The sequence below is a fragment of the Bos taurus genome, chromosome 2 (assembly GCF_002263795.3).
Source record: "Bos taurus isolate L1 Dominette 01449 registration number 42190680 breed Hereford chromosome 2, ARS-UCD2.0, whole genome shotgun sequence".
NCBI classification, from domain to species: domain Eukaryota; kingdom Metazoa; phylum Chordata; class Mammalia; order Artiodactyla; family Bovidae; genus Bos; species Bos taurus.
In genome coordinates, this window is record NC_037329.1 from 130692112 (window position 1) to 130712060 (window position 19949).

The 19949-nt window shown below is 59.4% G+C and overlaps 1 protein-coding gene across 3 annotated transcripts in view; it reads left to right on the forward strand.

The window, feature by feature from the left end:
- The window catches only part of WNT4 (Wnt family member 4), a 28117-nt gene extending 8551 nt beyond the window's left edge, over window positions 1-19566 (forward strand). Inside the window, exons 2-5 of one of the 3 annotated variants that reach the window (XM_024982757.2) lie at window positions 6057-6292; window positions 15596-15727; window positions 15846-15988; window positions 16717-19566. In XM_024982757.2, the coding sequence (XP_024838525.1) occupies window positions 6057-6292; window positions 15596-15727; window positions 15846-15988; window positions 16717-17085 (880 nt within the window). In that variant the 3' untranslated portion in view covers window positions 17086-19566. Of the gene's footprint in view, window positions 1-6056; window positions 6293-15595; window positions 15728-15845; window positions 15989-16617 lie in introns of all 3 variants that reach the window. The other 2 variants (XM_024982755.2, XM_024982750.2) reach the window with 2 other exon arrangements.
- The last annotated feature ends 383 nt before the right edge of the window (window positions 19567-19949 follow it).

Sequence of the window (19949 nt, forward strand, 5' to 3'; positions counted from 1 at the left end):
AACAGCTGGGGATGTGGACGGCTCCTGGGAAACCAGGGACTCCCCACCTGCCAGGAGTGCCGGGGGTGCCCAGACGGGTCGCAGACCCTCTGTCCCTCACCCGGCTGCGTCTCCCCGGGCGGGCAGCTCTCTGATCAGCAGGCACCCGGTTCCCTCGGGCTCCTCCTCCCAGTCTCTTGGCCTCCTTCCTTCCTGGTGTCGCCCGGCAGGCACAACCGCTCCTCGGGAGGCTCTAAATGCGGCCTGGGCAGCAGGGAGGCCCGAGGGAGGAGGGGGTAGAGAGAGGCCCGGGCCGACCTCCCAGCCCCCACCTGCCCCCCCGGGGGCCGGGACCCAGGGCACTGACCTGCCCGGCCTCCCAAACGCTCCAGCAATTTCCCATCCCCGGTCCTCATGACTGTGCAGATCAGAGCCGGGGCAGGAGGCAGAGAGGTGCAGATTTTCCTTTAGGAATTTTTATATATATATATATATATATATTTTTTTTTTTTTTTTAAAAAGCCAGCAAACCTGGAAAAGCTTGGGACAAGCCCAGCTAATTTTAGTTTCTAATGAAAACAGCAGGTGGCTGAGAGGATCTGATCTCCCTGGCAGGGCCAAGGGCCCTCCGGCCTCGCAGGCAGCAGGCACGGGCCGCAGGGAGGGCCTCCTGGGAGGAGCCTGGCCGACCCCGAGCCCCTGCGAGAGGAGACGGGCACGCGCTGGCTGGCAGCGGGGCGGCCTGGGGTGGGGGGGGTGGGGGGGTAACCTGATCGATGGCACGGCTGTGGCTGGAGTCCTGGGTGGCCCTGGGCAGCAGGTGGCAAATGGCTAAGACTGTGCTCAGCAGCGGCCGGAAGCAGCCTAAACAGGGGCGATGCAACCCCAACGAGGGAAGAGGCAGGGGTGGCCCCATGCTCCGTGTCTCCCCCAGGAATGGCCTGTGCACTTGACATCTGAGCCAGGCCCAGCCCCAGGTCAGAGAGCAGCACGCGTGTTTCTGGGGGAAAGGTTGAGCCACCTGAGGGTGTGGGGAGGGCATTCCTGAGGCCCCTGGGGCCAGCTTGGCCTTGCCCCCTGGGCTCTCTAAGTCCTCCGCAGGCCCAACAGCCAAGGAGCCCCCAGGTTCTTCGGTCACCCCCGCCCTCCCCTCTCCTGAGCACTTTGCAGGAGGGGAGCTGAAGGGACCTCATGAGCACAGGGCCCTCCATCTATGCTGCAAGCATTCACTGAGCACCTTCTACGGTCACAGCCTGTGCTGGACGTCGGGGAGGCCACAGGCTGGACACACACCGAGCGGGGCGTGACGCCCTGCAGCTGTCGAGCGAGGCAGATCCACAGCCGGGGTGCAGGGGAGAAAAGGGCCCAGTGTGAGCTGGGTTTGCATTCCAGCGTTGCTGCTCACTAGCTGTGTGACTCTGGGGTGTCACGCCCCCTCTCTGGGCCCCAGTTTGCTCATCTGTAAAACGAAGCCAGGCATCCTAACTGAAGAAGCAGTGCGGGCCAGGGCCCATGAGGCTTGGGGTCCTAAGCCCCCCGCCCCTTCTCCAGTCCCAGTCCCATTTCAGTTCTGACGTCCCGCCCTTTCCAGGCAAGAGAGAATTGGAGGGTTTAGGGTTGTGCTGCTCTTACCATGGAAGGGGTCAGCTGAGGGGCCAGACGAAAGCAGGGGCTGGGGGTGGTGGGCATTGGTGCCAGCCTTGGGGGGCAGGGACACTCCTCAACAGAAGAGCTTTCTCAGCTTCTTTCTGGAAGCCATCCCGGTGACTCACGGCCGTGGCAGGCCAGCAGCTCACCCCTAAATCCCTTCTACTGTTATTTCAGCCTGTGTCCCTCGTTGAGTTCTGAGCGGCGGCAGGGGTAGGCGGGGGGCGGGCGGAGGGTAGAGGGCTCCTCTGGTCCGTTTCCCCCGTCTTCAACGGCAGGGGCTCCCTCTATCAGCCTGCGTGGGATGGGGCCAGAGGCCTCTGCGGCTTAAACCCCTCCATCCTGCGGGCTCTGACCCTTTCGTCTGCAGTAGTACCCTGAAGAGACAGGCTCCAACAGGGCAGGGACTGGTCCGAGGTCGCACCGTAGGCGGGTGGCTCCGCCAGGCCTCCCCAGCTTGCTCACCCTGCCCGGAGAACCCCCACCTTGGAACAGAGGCCAAGCTTCTGCACCACCTGCCCTCCCCTTCCCCCAGCCCCTCGGCAAGACACGAGAGGGGGGCAGAGCGGAGGTGGGGGCCGGCCAGCTCTGTGCCCCCGTGTCACCGCCCCCCCACCTTCTCCTAGAAGCCAGCCCTGGCATCTGAGCAGAAAAGGATCCAACTTGTAGGCCCAACTCCTAGTCCCCCATCACCCTGCGGCCTCCCAACGTGGACCTGGCCCATGGCCAGTAGCCAGGCTCTTGGCGCCCCCTGCAGGCCAGGAGCGCCAAGTGGTGCCAGCCCCACAGCTGGGCTGGGGGTACCGTGGACCCAGATAGGGCCCCCTCCCCTTGCAGAGGCACCCTCCCGCGGACCCTCAGCCATCTTTCCACCCCCGTCTCCCTTCTGAGGAGGCCTTGCCCAGGCCTCACAGGGATGCTACCAAGCCTCTGTGCCTCCTCTGGGCAAAGACTGGGAGCCTCCTGGGAGGCAGGCAATGGGGGGAGAGTGAGGGGGGGTGCTGCCTCTCCCCAAGATCACCCATCTCCACCTCCCGAGTTGCTAGGGAAGGGCGAGAGCCTCAGCATCACGGCGCACCCAAAAATCAGCTGAGAGCAAGATGCAACAGCCATGCCACAGCAGGTTAACTTCTCCCAGCGGCCTGGGGGTCAAAATCACTACCTCCACTTCCCGGATCAGGAAAGCCAGATGCAGGGAGGCCCAGCAAGCAGGGCACCGGTGCAGCCGTGAGGAGGAGACAGCGCGCCAGAATCAGCTTCCCGGGGGACTGGGGAGGGAACACCACCTGTGGTCACCCTGGGCTTCCCCTAAAGCTGCCTCCAGGTGGGTGCCAGCCTGGCTTCACAGCTGCTGCGGGGAATGTGTTCAAAAGCCCATACACCCACCAAGCTCCGCCTGGAGTGGGGCCCAGACACCCGCGCTCTCGGCAAACCCCCGCAAATATTTTCCTGCACAGTTAGGTTTGAGAACCATCACTCTAGTCCAGCCCCCATGCCCGACAAAAAGAATCCAGCTGCTGGTGGTATGCTGCCAGTGGGGAGAGCTCGGCAACCCACAGGTAGCCCACCATCTATCTACACCTTGGCCCGTGTCCTTAGGTCCAACGAACCCAGCTCCCAGCAGCCTCTGCCCACCGGTGACATTCAAGTCCTTGAGCCACTTAAAAGAATATTGTCTCTACCAAAGGCTTTTAAGTCAGGCAAAACCAGGGTCAAGTCCTGGCTCTGCCTCTTACTTGCCGTGTGACATGGCATACAAGGCAAAGTATCTGTGCCTCAGTTTTAACCTCTGTAAAATGGGAGTTCATTGGCTTGCTGAGGATTAAATGCAATCACGTAAGTAAAGTGTTAGGCTTTACTGATTAAGGGCCGTTGCTGTTGTTGTTTAGTCGCTAAGTCGTGTCTCTTTGCGACCCCAGCATGTTAGGCTTCCCTATCCTTCACTATCTCCCAGAGCTTGCTCAAACTCAAGTCCATCGAGTCAGTGATGCCATCCAACCATCTCATCCTCTTTCGTCCCCTTCTCTTCCTTCCCTCAATCTTTCCCAGCATCAGGGTCTTTTCCAACAAGTCGGCTCTTCATATCAGGTGGCCAAAGTATTGGAGCTTCAGCTTCAGCATCAGTCCTTCCAATGAATATTCAGGGTTGATTTTCTTTAGGATTGACTGGTTTGATCTTCTTGCAGTCCAAGAGACTCTCAAGAGTCTTCTCCAGCACCACAATTCAAAAATCATCCATTCTTCGGCATTCAGCCTTCAAATTAGTTATTCTTATTGCCATTGTCATAAAAATCTCCCTTGTCTTACTAGGATTTCTGTGTGATTTTCTATCTGGGTACCGTGCATTTATTCATTCCTTCACTTGGCAAACAGATGTCACACTCACACCCCATCGTCTGAGGCCCTAGCTCAGACCATCTTTCACATACAGGATCTCTGTAATGGCCTGACAACGGTTCCTTGACTTGGCCACAACTGGTGGTCACCCCCTCACATTACAGGTGGGAAAACTGAGTCCCAGAGCGGTGACCTTCCCCCTTTATCCTTTTTCTGATAGAAATCTGTGCAGCTTCCCTTGTGAGACGCACCAGCATCTTCACCTCCACCCCGGGAAAACCACTGCTCCCGAATCAAGGAGACCTGGGTTGCTGGGTTGGTTCACTGTGGAGTGTGGTGCAGCAGGACACCTCCTCTCTTTATATTCAGAGCCCCTGATCTGTGAGGTTGGGGCTGAGCCTGAGGGTAGGTAGAGCTGGGGTCTGAGTCTCCTGTGGGAAGTTGGTGGGACGGTCCCTTTCCTTCTCTGAGCTTACCAGTAACATAAGGAGTCTGGACCAGACCATCTGTCTCATTCCTGAAGGCTGTGATTCTGTGCACTCTGCTGTATCTCCAAGAACCTGGGAGGCAGCACCTGGCAGCCCTGCCCTAAGAGGTGGCAGGTGCACCTCCCAGTGAAGAGATAGAAAGGGAGGCCTTCCAGAGTCCCCACTCAGCTCTCCTTCCACCATCAGACTGCTACTTGCGTGCCTACTATGTGCACTGGCCTTGGCCAAGGATGCTCGGCTGGGTGGGTGGGGACAGGCTGAGGGGCCGAGTTTGGAGCACAAGCCTCGGGGTCATCCAGACCCAGACGCAATGCAGGCCTGCTCTCCCTTACACATCGGGTGACTCCGATGGCCACCTCCCTGCTTTGAAATATGACCTGACACTTAGTAGGTGCTCACTCTTCCCTTGCGAGGGAAACTGCTCTTCTTCCTCACAGGGTCTTTCCCCAGCTTTGCTCCCACCCCAGTGAGCGTCCTTGTATCTTGCTCCAGGGCCCCTTGCATCCTGGCCCAGATCACAAAATCATCGTCATCAGACAGGGTAGAGCCCTCTGGAGCCCTTACGGAGGAGGACAGGCAGGGGAAAGGCCCATGGGGTTGGAGGGGTCTGAAGCTTGGCTCTGTCACTCGCTGCCTGGATCCCCTTGGGCGTGTCATCCTCTTAGCCTTTATGTTGGAGTCCATGAAATGGGCACAATAATTGTCAACTCATAGATTGGGGGTGAAGTGGGTTTGATCCCTGGCTGGGGAACTAAGGTCCTACGTCCCATGTGGTGTGGTCAAAAGATTACAAAGTCAAAACAGTCATGCTCTGTCCTCCGCTGAAATGGGTGCAATGAAGCCCCCTCTCACATGTACCTGGTCGCAGAGTGCCTTGACAGAAAGCTGTGTTATCTGGCCTGGGATCCCCTTCCAACCCTGTGAGGTGGGGCAAGTGCTGATGCCTCATCCCCGGGCGGTGAAGAATCCAGAGGCTGAGCAGGGAGCCTGGCACACTTTGTTTTCAAAGCTCACACGCCCTCATTGCCGTCCCCAGCCCCCAGTCCTCACTGCACACATTGTCCTGAGTGCCACCGCTGTGATTCTGGTCTCTGCCTGGGGGCCTGGGAAATGGCTGGCAATGAGGATCGCGGCCTTTGTTAGCCAGAAGGTGGGCTTAGGTCACGGGGGTCCCTGCCTGGGGATGAGGGAAGGAGACACAGCAGACCAGACGGCGGCTCCAAGGCTCCCAGACAGAGGGCATCTCGACATGCAGGGCTTGGAGTGGACAAGGTCTGGCGTAACATCGGGGCTGAGATGCCGGTGGCCCAGGGGCCCCCCAGGCGGGGAGGGATCCCACGGAGGCTCTGTCAGCGGCTCTCCTAGGGCTTCCTTTAACTCCAGCCGAGATCGAGGCCTTGTACAAGACAGCCCTTCCCCACTTCTGCCCTCCACCGCCCAGGCAGGAGGGCTGTCCCTGGATCCAGAGAGAAGCCAGGGGCTCATTGCTGGGACACCTGGCTCCCAGAGCCCTGGACATGGAGGGGGGTCTCCGCCTGGGCGTGGAAGGAGGAGGGGAGGCGCTCTGCCTGGCATCCCACCCCCACCCAACCCCGCTCTCCCCAGGTACCTGGCCAAGCTGTCGTCGGTGGGAAGCATCTCCGAGGAGGAGACCTGCGAGAAGCTCAAGGGCCTGATCCAGAGGCAGGTACAGATGTGCAAGCGAAACCTGGAGGTGATGGACTCGGTGCGCCGCGGCGCCCAGCTCGCCATCGAGGAGTGCCAGTACCAGTTCCGGAACCGGCGCTGGAACTGCTCCACGCTCGACTCGCTGCCGGTCTTTGGCAAGGTGGTGACGCAAGGTGAGGGCGGGGCTCGTGGGGGTGCCGTCTCCTCGGGGGGCGGGAAGGGGAGTCATGTGCTTAGGAGTGGCTTGACTGGTCCATCACTCATCACAGGAGGCCCGGGAGTGAGCAGGACGCAGCGGAGGCGGGGGTTGGAGGCAGGAGGGCCTTCATTCACTGACACTGTAGTGCAATATTCCCGGCAGCATCTTCAGTCCTGGGGTCATCATCCTGTTTCACTCAGAATCCAAGACTCAGGCAGGGGAAAGAATGGAGCTGCCTGGAGCTCCTCAGAGGGTGAACAGCAGAATCAGAAATCAGATCCGGGGCCTCCAGCCCTCCAGCCCACCCTGTTCTTACCTTAGCTCTCAGCCTGCCGTAGGCAAGACCTCCTCCTTTGTCCGTACCTTTGACAAACCCTATTGGGAACCTGACCATGCCCGGCTCGGAGACCCCGGGAGGAACACCACCTGGATCCTGTCCTCCCAGGCTCACGGTCAAGGTCAGTGCTGACAGTCCAGCTGGGGCAGTGGCCGTCACACCCATAGCACCGGCAAGGAACCAAACTGTTGAAGTGTTTTAAGTGATACAAACTCATCTGGCCCCTTGAGATAGGCTTCTGTCTTGCAAATGAAGCAACTGCAGCACCCAGAGACTAAGTCACTTGCTTACGGTCACAGAACTAAAAGCGGCTGAGCCAGGCCTTGAGCCCACAAGGTCCAGCTCCAGGTAGTATTCTGTCTTACCCACGGTGAGGGGACACAGGAGCCTCAGGAGCCCGGGGTGGACCTTGCCCCAGCCAGGGCAGGTGCTCAGGGGGAAAGCTTCCCCGAGGAGGTGGGCCCTCAGCTGACACCAGGAGTATGAGAAGGCCTTCAAGCCAGAGGAAGGTGGGCCAGGGCATAGAGGACACTCCAGGCAACTGGAAGGCTCCCCAGGAGGGCACCAGGTCAAGCTGCTGTCCTCCAGGGCGCGCTGTGAACCAGCTTCCTCTTCTACTACTTCCTGAGCGTGAAACTGACACTCCAGGCCACCGACTGTCCACGGGCCCCGTGATGTGCCCGGGCAGCAGGAGGGCGATCCTGGGCCAACCTTTGTCTTGGCACCTGTGATCCTGGAAGGCTGGGGCTGCCGGGCTTGTGGCAAACCATTTAGATGTTGTTGGAAACCGACTGCGATAGAAATTTGGAAGCCTTTCTCCCCAGAGCTGGCAGTGGCCAAAGAAGGCACGATCGTGCTTGGCCCAGCTAAAAGTTGCTGCTTCGTGGAAGCAGCAGAGCCCCAGGGTGCAGCTGGGGAGCCGAGGCCCTCCCGGGACCAGGGTGTCTGTCTGTCTGCTGAGGCCCAGATCCTAGGCTCAGCAGCAGACCCTGGGCCTGCGAGGCCCCTGGCACACAACAGGTGTTCTGGGTTTCGGGTGGGTTGGTGAATAGATGGGCAGGGTCTCACACGCCAGGCACTCTCATACCCCCGTGCCTTGCACGTGCTGTTTCCTCCACCCAGGCACCCAGCCCTCCTTCTCCGCCAGTCTTTCTCTTTCCCCCTCCTCCAGTCTTCTCAGCTCCTGCAGGCAGGGGGCTTGCTTTGTTCCTCGGGGCTCCAGAGCTCTTTGTTCATGCTGGGGGTTTTTTTCCCCCTTTTTTGGTAATTGTTTTTTTATATCATTTCGAACTTAGAGAAAATTTGCAACAATAGTACAAGGAATTCTCATACGCTCTTCTTTTTTTTTAACGACTTTTTTCTGACATGGGCCATTTTTTAAGTCTTCATTGAATTTGTTACCATATTGCTTCTGTTTTGGATCTTGGGCTGCCCTGAGGCATGTGGGATCTTAGCTCTCCGATCAAGGATCGAACCCACGACCCTTGAGTCTTAATCACTGGACCACCAGGGAAGCCCCACCATGTACTCTTTATAAAAAGGTTTCTACGTGATGGGTTTATTCAGTCAGCTTTCATCTTCCTATTTTTTTTAAACTGAGGAATAATTGACATGCATTATGTTAGTTTCAGGGTATAATATAATGATTCAATAACGTGTATATATTATAAAGTGATCACTACAGAAAGTCTAGTTAACATCCATCACTACACAGATGTAGACATTTTCTTCTTGTGGTGAGAACCTCTAAGATCTCCTTTCTTATCCACTTTTAAACGTGAAGTACAGCATTACTATCTATAGTCACCACACTGGACATCACGTCCTCACGATGCACTTATTGTTATAACTAGAAGTTGGTACTTTTGGACCCCCTTCACCCGTTTTGCCCACCTCCACCCCTGCTTCTGCCTCTGCACCACCAATTTGTTCTCTGAATGTATGAGTTCTATTTTTCCTATGAAGAATTGCCATAGGCTCTTTACCTAGATTCACCAGCTATTTACATTTTAACCCACCTGACTCATCAATTTCTCTCTCTCTCACTCTCGCACTCCCTTAATACACACACACGCACACACACACACACACACTCTTGTCTCAACCTCGTGTGCCCACATGGCTCTCAGTACACCTTTCACACTGACCTGTGCTGGCCTTCTCCCCCACCCCACCCCCACCCCCATCCCTAAACCGTGAACTCTTTCAAGGCAAGACAGATGTCTCATTTACCGGCTTCCCAGCACACGGCCGAGCCTGGCATGGAGGATACAGTCGATGGATGCCATCCAATGGCAGAGAGCAAGTCAGGGCACAGACTCAAGGGGCAGAGGAGGGGAGGCGCGGATCGGTGCAGCCTGAGGCCGGTGAGGGACCCTGCTGAGAAGTGCTTTCCTCGCCTGTGTCTGTGCCAGGAACCAGGGAGGGGGCCCAGCCCTCCCAAGCAAGCTCAGGGAGACGCCGAGACTCCAACCAGGTTTGGCTGGAACCTGCTCGGGACTAAAAGTCCAGGTGACTTGGTCAAGCGTCCAGTCTCCTTGGGGCTGAGTCAGGGCGGGCACTCACCAGGCAGCCACACCAGAGCATCACACCAGGCAGCCATACCAGGTCATCATACCGGGCCATCACACCGGGCAGCCACACCAGGCCATCACACCAGGGCAGCCACACCAGGCCATCACACCGGGCCATCACACCGGACAGCCACACCAGCCCATCACACCAGGCCATCACACCGGGCAGTCACACCACAGCATCACACCAGGCAGCCATACCAGGTCATCACACCAGGCCATCACACTGGGCAGCCACACCAGGCCATCACACCAGGCCATCACACCAGGCAGCCACACCAGGCCATCACACCGGGCAGCCACACCAGGGCATTACACCGGGCAGCCACACCAGGCCAGGGCCATCATGTTTTGGAGGAGTCTGAGCTCTTCCCACCCGTCCATCTCATCACTGTTGCATTTTCCGTTTTCTTCCCTAGTAAAATGCCCCCTGGGAAAGCCTTACTCTATCCCCACTGAACAAGAGAAGGGACTCGTCCCTCCCAGGGTGGCTAAGACGCTGGGGAAAGAGCGTGGGCGGTGTGGCCTTGGGGAGGGACGGCCCTCCGAGCCTCGGCGTCCTCACCTGCCAGTGGGCCCCTCCCCTGCGCTCACTCGTAGGGCGTCACCATCTAGGGTGGACCTCTGCCCCAGAAAAGCCACCCATCGTCATCAGATGCTGAGATTTGGGGCAGCAACTGGCCTGGGCAGGCCTCTCTCGCAGCTCCCAGGCTTTGGGGTCAGGGGGCTTGGCCGGTTCCCAGATTCATGAGCTGCCTGGCTGGGGTTATGACCTCAGACCTGGAAAGGTAATAGGTCACAGATCCCTCCAAGAGCCAGGCCATTCTTGGAGGAGAAAAGAGCCCCATTTGTGGAGGGCACTGCCTTACATCCAACCACCCTCACGACAACTGCAAGCATGTAGTGTTATTCCCACGTCATAGCTGAGAAAAGTGGTGCAGCAGGCAGAGGGTGTAACCCACCCAGAACCAGACCTGATGCAGGCAGGAGACCCTGGGCAAAGTCCATCCCCTGTCCAAGCTTCAGCGGCATATCCCTTGGAAAGGCAGCTAGGGGGCAATCCTTGCCCCCCCGTCAGGATTCAGAGATGATGTCTCCAAATGCCTGAATGACTCCCAGGGGCAGGGACGGCTCTCTTACCGCCAGCGCTGCCCGAGGCAGCGTGGCTCTAATCCTGCACCCCCTCCACCCCCGGGCAGTGGACCCCCTCTGCTCCTGGCCTACAGAGGCAAGACAGATGGTGACCCTGTGTAAGTCAGGGCCAAGCCATGTGCTCTGGGCTGAGACTATGCCAGAAGTTTGGTGAAGTTGGCAGGCGGTGGGGGGCAGCAGGAATGGGGCAGGCAGAGGTTCTTGGTGGGGCAGGCACTCGGGGCCAGATGTGGGATGGCCTCTGTGCGGTCTGGTCACTGCTGGATCCCTGCGCCTGGGGCAGCATCTGCGCATGTAACTGATAAACATTTGTGGAAGGAATGACGAATGACCAGGGCTTGAGCAGGGAAGGAAAGGCCGTGCGGTCCGGTGAAAGTTCAGGGTTACCCTGAACAGGATGGGCGGGGGTCTCCGAGCGGGGCTAGCCCGAGCAGGATGCGGAAAGGTGGGGAAGACGCCAACTCCTTGGCTCCCGGCTCCTTCCTCTGTGGAGGATGCCGGGGACCCCCCTGCCTCTTCACACCCTGCTCTGTGAGCTCCACCGCACCCTGGTCCCGAGAGAGCAGACTCCCTGAGCTCTGAGGCCCTGTCAGGCCCTGGCTGCTACCTGGACAGGACAGGTGATAAGTCACAGCCAAGTGAAGATTCAGCCCAGGCTCTCTTTCTAGTCCCCGAGTTCGAACATCAGGGCATCTTTTTTTTTTTTTTTTTAAATATTTATTTGGCTGTGCTGGGTCTTAGCTGCATCATGTGGGATCTAGTTCCCTGACCAGGGGTCAAACCCACGTTCCCTGCATGGGGAGCTCAGAGTCTTAGCCATGGAACCACCAGGGCAGTGCCGGTGCCGCTTCCTGGCGGCAGCATCAGGCTGGAGGTGGGAGCAGACGCTTCTCTGGGCTGCGACTCACTGACACCTGTGCTCTCACCTCTCCTCGGTGTTGACATCACGTTGGACCAGAGAAGGGGACCTCTCGAGACAGCATTTGGTGCCATCAGATAAGTCACAGGAGGCCTAGGGAGGGGGCACCCCGGAGACACTCCACATTCGGGGTTCCTTGAGGACAGGTTCCTCTGCGCCTCCCTGGCGCTGGCACAGGGCCTGGCTCACAGCAGGTAACTGTCTGGTGAAGGAGGAGGTGCCTCCACCCTAAGGAAGCTTTTGGCCCAATGGCCAATATGCGGACAAGCGGCCCTCAGGGTGTGACTGCCCTCCCAATATTTGTTAGGGAATGAATAAAACGGCATTACTTTCACCCAGCAGAAACATTCACGGTAGTTATTGTCTCAAGCTCCTACTCTGGGCCAGTGACTAAGCATTTCCTGTGTTTGACGTCAGTAGATTTCCAGACCCACCTGAAGAGGTCAGGACGATGTCAGCCCTGTTCTTTGGACACGAAAACCAAAATCTCACATCTCACATCTAGGAAGTGACCAAGCCGGGATGAGACTTCAGGCCTGCCTGGCTGAGCATCCATGCTCCTCCCGATAACCCCTTTCCATTTCCAGGGAGCTGGGAAAGGCCTGTCACTGCCAGCTCTGTCCTGGGAGGAGGTGAGGGATAGCATGGCCCCTGGAGCTTCCCGTATGGCTGCAGACAAGCCACACAAGACGCTTAGAAGACGAAACAGAGTGGACAGCCAGCCAGCGAGGGCACCCAGGGTCCCGGGAATCCGTGATGGTGGGTGGGAGGAAGTGTCAGGGCCTGGCCTCCCGGGGCAGCATTATCTTCCCCACGTTAGAACTGGAAAAGGGCACGACACGGCTTTGTCCAGCTCCAGCGCCTTCACTCCTTCCCTGTCCCACATTGTGCTGTAAATCCAAAGAGGCCTCCTGGAGGAGGTTTCAAGGAAAACAAACAAACAAACAGCTTTTGCCAACAAGATAGCAAAGGAAATTGGACAGGCAGGCGAGGGGCAGGGGTGGGGAGAAACCAAGGTCAGGACTCTCTCAGAGGCCAGGCTGTCCTGCCCCTCCTCCCAGGACTCCCGCTGGGCCCGCTTTGGAAACGTGAGTTATGCTCGGAATGCCAGTGCCACCAGGACACCTGCCTGGTGCCCCGGGGCATCCCCGTGCCCTCGGTCTCCTTTCCAGCCCAACCAGCCTCTTTTCCAAACCCTCCCTCCTGCTCAAACGCCCTTCCTTCCAACATCTGGGGAAACAGTGCGTGTGATGTGCTCGGGACAGCACAGGCCCCGGTTCCTGCTTGTCCACTGGCTGAGGGACCCCAGACAGCCACCCAGCCTCACTTTTCCCTCCAGGGGCAGAGCTGGAGAGAGCTGGGTGGCTCAGGTCATCATGAGCACAGGGACAGGCCCTGGCATGTGGGAGGCCCTCAGAAAGGGTAGTTATCCCTGGATCCCGAGGACAACTCTGAACTTCCCAGCTGCAGGCAGCCTTCGCACCTTGGAAAAGAGGGCAGTGAGGTGGGACCCAGAGGACGCTCAGGATTTAGACCCTTGGAGCCAGGGAAGGAGGTACAGGAAAGAGCAGGAAGGGGCTGGATGTGGAATGGAGCAAACTGCGCTATGGAAACGGCAGGAGCTGCGAGCAGCTGCTAGCACTCTCGAGAGCTCTGCCTTCCCCTCGCTGGAGGACAAAGCCAGGACTGTCCTCCCCTTGCAGCTGGCACGCGCTAACCCTCAGACCAGGGAGCAGTTATCTACCAGGCTGCTGGGGAACTCCCCTCCACAGCCCTCACCGCTGCACTGCAGTCCTTTTTCTGGGTCTCAGCGGTCTCTGCCCGGTGTCCCACTGGTGAGCAAGGCTCCAGCCAGGACACAGGGGAGAAGCTGGGAGGAGCCACAGCGCTGGAGTCAAGGGACGGGGACTCAGGACTTCTCAGAAAAGGCGGCCGCCGCTGCCATCAGCTCTCAGGACACAGGGGCTTGGTCACATTCTCCAGGCCTGGGGGCGGGGGCGGGGTGGGGTACTCCTGTGCTGAGCACTGCTCACCATCCCCCCAGAAAGAACCCATAAAAGGAACTGGACAGGTCCCACAGCTCAGGGCTTCGTACACGGAGGTGAGAAGAGATGGGCTGCTTATTCCTGGGGACTCTGGGCCCCAGGGGGCAGGACCATGTCAAGGTTGAAATGCTGGAGCCAGGCTGACCGAGTCTGAATTCTGCCTCCCCTGCTTCCTGGCTGGGTGTCCTTGGGCCAGTCGCTTCACCCTTCGGTGCCTCAGTTACCTCATCTGTAAAATGGGGAGTAAAAGTCTCTACTTCATAGGGATGTTGTGTTCAGACACTGCATGCACAGACTGAGCTCTCTCTAAGCTTCAGCTCACGCTATTATCTTCATTCCAGAACCTCTTCATTCCACCCAGGCAGAGAGAACCATAGTGCCCTTGCTCCCGAGGCCAGAACAAGGGGGCCTGAAGTTCTGGCAGACGGGTGTTGGTTGGGGATGAGGCGGGGGTCTCCCTGAGCACCTCACGGGGCGCCCTGCACCCAAGGCGACTAGCACACAGGGGAGGAGGTAGGCCCAGAGCTTGGGGCGGGCTGGGGGCTGCCTGAGGGCCCAGAGAAGTGGAGGAGCCAGGACCGTGCCTGGCCAGGAGCTGGGGCCACCCTGCCAGTCCCTTCTACCCTATCTCCTGTCGTCCCTTCCCCCTTGGTCTTTGGGGCAAAGATTTGTGCTGGTTCAGGCCTGGAAATACCAGAAATACCAGAAACTAAAGTCGTCTCTCTTTGGGCGGCCACAGCACAAAACCAACCAACATGATCCTGCTATTAACCTCGATTAACTTGGAGAGGATTCCGTCTCAGGCTGTCAAGGCCCCCGTGGCTCTGGCCAAGCCCCCTCATGCCGGCCCAGAGTGGCCAGACCACGGTAAAGGACAGGCCATGGGGAGTGGGCGGCGGGCAGGATCCCTCACTCGAGGGCCGGACTGAGAACAGGGCGTCTTGAGCCACGGGGGCCAGGGCTGCCCCTCACCCCTGCCCACAGACGCGGGCACACAGGAGGTGATTGTTTCCGCCTGACCACGGCGACTGCTCCCGGGGCAGCCGGGAGCACAGGCCTGGGTGTCGCAGAGGTAATTGCCAACCGCGAGGCCAAAGCCTGCCCCCTCCACTCCTGCGGACACGGACACTCCAGCAAGAGACAGAGGGACAGTCACGGGCACACAGAGGCCCTCACAGGGCCCAGGAGAGGTGCAGGGCCTGTCCAGTCACACACCCAGCCAGCCGTGCACACACGCACCACACACACAGACACACACACACACACACACACAAATACACCCCCCTCCCACCACCCACACCCCCAGAAAGAGCCTACACAGCAGCTACACCCCCTGAGGCACAGTTCCTAGGAGGATAAAAACACCCATTCAGGCGAGAGACCAGGCAGACACCAAAATAGAACCACCAAGAAGTCAGGGGGCGGAAGGGAAGAGATGGGGAGCAGAGGCGTACTGACCGGGGCTTGGGTCCTGGTTCTGGCACTTCCTGACCGGCGACTGGGACCCACTTCCCCTCCCCAAACCCGCGCTGGCCGCCTGTGAGATGGTCAGCTCTCCGGAGGTAGAGGGCGCCCCCTCGCCGGCAGTGGTCCTACCCGGTAAGCGGTGGGGCCATCGCCACTGCCATTTACCCTGAAAGGTCTAAGCAACCAAGGTGGTCTCAGAAATGGGCCCAGCCTCAGCGGGAGGGGCTAGGGCAGCTTCACAGGGCGGGGGACCCCCTCGGAGACTTTAGAAGAGGCAAGAAGAGCCAGGAGGACAGGCCCTGCCTGGGACTCCTGCAGTCTCGGTACGTTAATGCACCTCTCCCTGCCTGCCTTGTCGCTCACAAAAGGACGCTAGCATCATCATCTCCCGGAGAGGCCGTGAGAGCAGGATCTGGGGGGAGCTCAGAGCACTGAAGCTGGACCGGCACCACTCAACCAGGAGCCGCGTGGCCTGGGACGAGTTGGCTCATCTCTCTGAAAATGGGGGTGACAGTTGTACTTACCTGACGGGTGTGGGGCGGACAAATGCCTGGCATGTGTGAAGACCACAGAGCAGTGCCTGGCGGGTGTCACTGTGTCCCGTCGTTGGTGTGCTGAGACTGTCAGCTCAGCATGACTCGTGGCTCCACAGAGTCGCTGCTTCGCTGTCTCTCTCCCTGGCCGCCATCGTCCAGGAGGGTACCATCTACCCCCACCCCATAAAGGAGGGTGCCAAGGGGGAGAAGCGCTGGGACCCAGCCCTGCCCACCTCTGCCTCCCACAGGGACTCGGGAGGCGGCCTTCGTGTACGCCATCTCTTCGGCAGGTGTGGCCTTTGCGGTGACGCGGGCGTGCAGCAGCGGGGAGCTGGAGAAGTGCGGCTGTGACCGGACCGTGCACGGGGTCAGCCCGCAGGGTGAGTCGGGGCGCTGGGGAGGGCATGAGTGGGTGGCCAGGGGTGCGTGGGTGGGGCGCCTGGGCCAGGCCCTCACTCACCCGTGGTCTCGGGTGCCCCCCACCCGCCGCCCACCCAGGCTTCCAGTGGTCAGGATGCTCAGATAACATCGCCTATGGGGTGGCCTTCTCCCAGTCATTCGTGGACGTCCGCGAGAGGAGCAAGGGGGCCTCGTCCAGCCGGGCCCTCATGAACCTCCACAACAACGAGGCTGGCAGGAAGGTAGCGTGGGCCCCCCTCCCCGCCGGGAAAGGGCAGGCTCGGCAATGGCCCCAGACACTCCCTGCCAGGCCCCTCCTGTGGGGTGGGGGGCGCGCCGAGAGGGCAGACCGGTGAGCAGGCCTCATGGAGCTGTGCATGGCCATCCACACGCGTATGTGCACACAGGTGTGTGTCTCCATCCCTCCGTCACACACACACCACCCACCCCTTGCTCTGCGTCCCTGCCAGGACCGTGGCCTTGACTGTGACACCGTCTGCCGTCTCAGTACCCACTCCTCAAGGGTCCTTGAGTAGAAGGTGCAACGCAGCCTGTCCTTCCCCCCACACCAGCTGTCACTGTTTCCAATGACACTGCCCTTTGAAAGGTCCCTCCTCCATCAACCCCGTGCGGCCCCGACGCCAAGGACAGTATCTTGGACTGTTCCCCACATAGCTGAGCAGCTCCTGTGGCATACAGAAGGGGCTTAAGACCGAGGAAGCTCCACCCTTTCTCCCATCCTGCAGCATCCCAACCTCGCCTGCCCCCTTCCGCGGTCCACCCCCAACCCCGGCGGCCCCTCCCCAGCTCCGCCCCCAGCCCACCCCCCGACAGCTCCTGACAGCCCCTCTCCCCTCCCGCTCCCCCGCAGGCTATCCTGACACACATGCGGGTGGAGTGCAAGTGCCACGGGGTGTCGGGCTCCTGCGAGGTAAAGACGTGCTGGCGAGCCGTGCCGCCCTTCCGCCAGGTGGGCCACGCCCTGAAGGAGAAGTTCGACGGCGCCACGGAGGTGGAGCCCCGCCGCGTGGGCTCCTCCAGGGCCCTGGTGCCGCGCAACGCGCAGTTCAAGCCGCACACGGATGAGGACCTGGTGTACCTGGAACCCAGCCCGGACTTCTGCGAGCAGGACGTGCGCAGCGGCGTGCTGGGCACGCGGGGCCGCACGTGCAACAAGACGTCCAAGGCCATCGACGGCTGCGAGCTGCTGTGCTGCGGCCGTGGCTTCCACACGGCGCAGGTGGAGCTGGCCGAGCGCTGCAGCTGCAAGTTCCACTGGTGCTGCTTTGTCAAATGCCGGCAGTGCCAGCGGCTGGTGGAGCTACACACGTGCCGGTGACCGCCGCCCGGCCCAGCACCCAGCGACCGCCTCGTGGCCCCGGGGAAGGCCGATAATTTAAACAGTCCCCCCGCCGCCAGCCACCACCGCCCCAAAAGATACTGGTTGTTATTTTTTGTTTTGGTTTGGTTTTTGGGTCCCTTGTGTTATTTATTGCCCGAAGCGGGCGGGCGGCCCCAAGGGCACCAACCCCGGGGCCACCCTGAAGCTGGGGCCTTTGTGGCTGCCACTGACCAAAGGGACTTTGCTCGCGCCTCCGGCTGTCCACATGTGGCCACTGCTGACCACTCACTTGTTATCTGTACCCGTTTTTCTACTTGCGGACTTCAGGTGGGTAACAAAGAGTGTCCCAGCCACCCGTGCCGACTGACCCTGCCGTCCAGGGAGAGGGGTGGCAAGGGAACAGTGCCGTCTTGATGGCAGCCACACCCCCATACTTACGCGGGGGCCCCTGGCAGCTTTGGCCTCATCATCTTTCAAGCCCCCTGGAAAAGGAGTGGGTAGACATACCAGGTCTCCATGGGCAGCCGGCAGTTCAATCTCTGCAGGACCCTCTAGGCAAGAGCAGCAGATAAGGCCAGGACCAGTGCAGGCTGCAGCACCCCGACCCTCAGAGAGGGTGACGCCCCCCTTCCCCCCAGTTCCCAGTCCCTCCCAGGCAGGAATGCGGCTGCAGCCTGGATCAGAGACCCCAGCTCGGCCTTCACAGTGACTCTTCACGGGGCTGCTCCTCCATGAAACTGAGAACATTAATGTCATACACGGGAAGGGCAATGTGCAAAAGCCCGCACCCAACTTCCATTTCACTCTCTCAACCATGTCTGTTGAGCAAACACTGTCCTAGGCCCTGTCCTGGGCCGTCTCACTGGATGACCGCGGCAGTCCTGGGAGGCCAACCAGACAGGGACACACACTTGTGCTCGTTTCACAGGACACAGGGCAAAGCTCCTGGGTCTAGGACCCGTAGGTGCCGACACAGAGCAAAAAGAGCCCTCCAGCCAAGCCTCCTCCTGGGAGCCTGTTCCCAAAGTCCCAGAGACTGTAGGGCCCCCTTGGGTCGGAGCCTCAGGGACGGGACTCCAGCAGCGGGAGCCGCAGACCACAGGCCGAGCTGGAGCCCATGTGGTTCCCCAAGGAGGGCAGAGCCGGCTCAGAGGGAAGCGGGGGCCAGCAGCCAGGCCGACAAAGCGAGGTCTCAACACGGAGGCACCCCTGCCCCCAGGTACCGCAGGGCCTTAAGCAGCACCCCCAGAGCCAGCCCCACGGCCTAGGCCTGGCCCTGTGCACCCGTCAGACCATCAGGAGTCCAGCCTAGACTTCTGTGGGCAGGACTTGTACACAGCAAGCCTCGGCCTGACCCAGCTGCTTCTCAGGTGGGCTCCTGAGCCCCCGGGGACCTCACTCCCAGCCTGCTCTCCAAGCTGCTCCAACATTGAGGCTTTCTGCTCCTGGTTTGAGGTCTTGAGGTTCGGGATTCCCCGTTGCAGGTTCTCAGACTCCCAGCTGTTGGCTCCAAGGTTCAGTATCTGAATTCAAAGCCCCAGATCCACAACACAGGCTCTGGCCTGTTAGACTCGCTTCTCCGGGCCTTGAGGTTTGTGCCTCCTGGTGTTGGCTCCCTCACGAAGACAGGGTCAACACCCTTGGCCCCTAGCCAAGCTCTCCGCTCAGTGTCCATCCGAGAAGAAGGCCAAAACCAAGTGAGATGCTAGACCCACATTCAAACGTAGAGATAATCTTGGGGCAGGCAGGCTCTGATGTGGATGAAAGCTGAGCCGATTTGAGTATCCCCACGGTGAGCTGCCCAGCTGGGCTCACTGCTCCTCTGGCGGGCTCTGTTCAGCTGTCTGCTCAGCGCCAGGGAAAAACACTATCCCTCACTGGCATGGGCCAGACCCACACAAAGGAAGCGGTGGAGACCCCTCCCCCACCCCAGGTCCTGTCCCCAGAGGCAGGGGAATAGTCGATTCCGGCTGGATGCTGGTATGATGGGCACTGCCCCAGGGAGAAGTCAGAGGGTCTGCTTCACCTTTCCACCTACCAGGGGGTTCCTCAAAGCTGATCCTCCTGTGGCTCTGGAAGGGTGTCGCCTCAGTGAAGCAGACAGATTCTAGCAACTTCTGCCCAGCCCTACCACTGCTGCCACCAGCACCTCAAAGGGCTCCATGGCTGCAGGAAAACGGAGCTTCCTTGGACACATCCAGCTCCAAATTGTCCAAATAAAGAGGAACCAGCTGACACAGTCACCCACTCTGGAAGCTGGCCAGAGGGCCCAAGCCCTGCCCGAAGCCCCCCCCACTAGTCTGATCACAAGGCAAGGTGTCCTCTGAGGCCTCGGGCTGGACTAGTCCCAGCTCTGGATGCTGCTACCCGCTGCTGCCCCACCCCATGCCCCAACTTTTATACTAGGCTCCTTGCCTTTGTGACATCCTCATGAAATAGTCTGGTGCACGATAAAATGATTATTTCTTTATCTTGCAATTGTGGCAGTGACTTTTTTTTTTTTTGTAGAAGAGGGAGCAGAGAGACTTGGGGAAAGACGTGGGAAAAGCGGATACACAGTAGCCAATTCTAGATATGGGGACCCTCTTTGCTCCCTCTCCTGGGTAAGTGGTTGGATGGCTCTAAGGACCTACCTGCCTGCTATCTGGAATTCACCTTTAACACCCAGAGGCTGTATCTGCATTTCACTGAGCCACTCTCAACTGTTCAAACCTTGGCCTGATCCAAGGTCTCAGAACCCTTCTTGGGCACTGATGTGAAAAGGAGGGACAGATACGAGGGTCAGAGGAGGGTTTGGTGAAGTGGTGGGGATTGAGGAGGTGGGGGACAAATGGAAAAGAAGTTAGCTCCCGCCTAAGGAC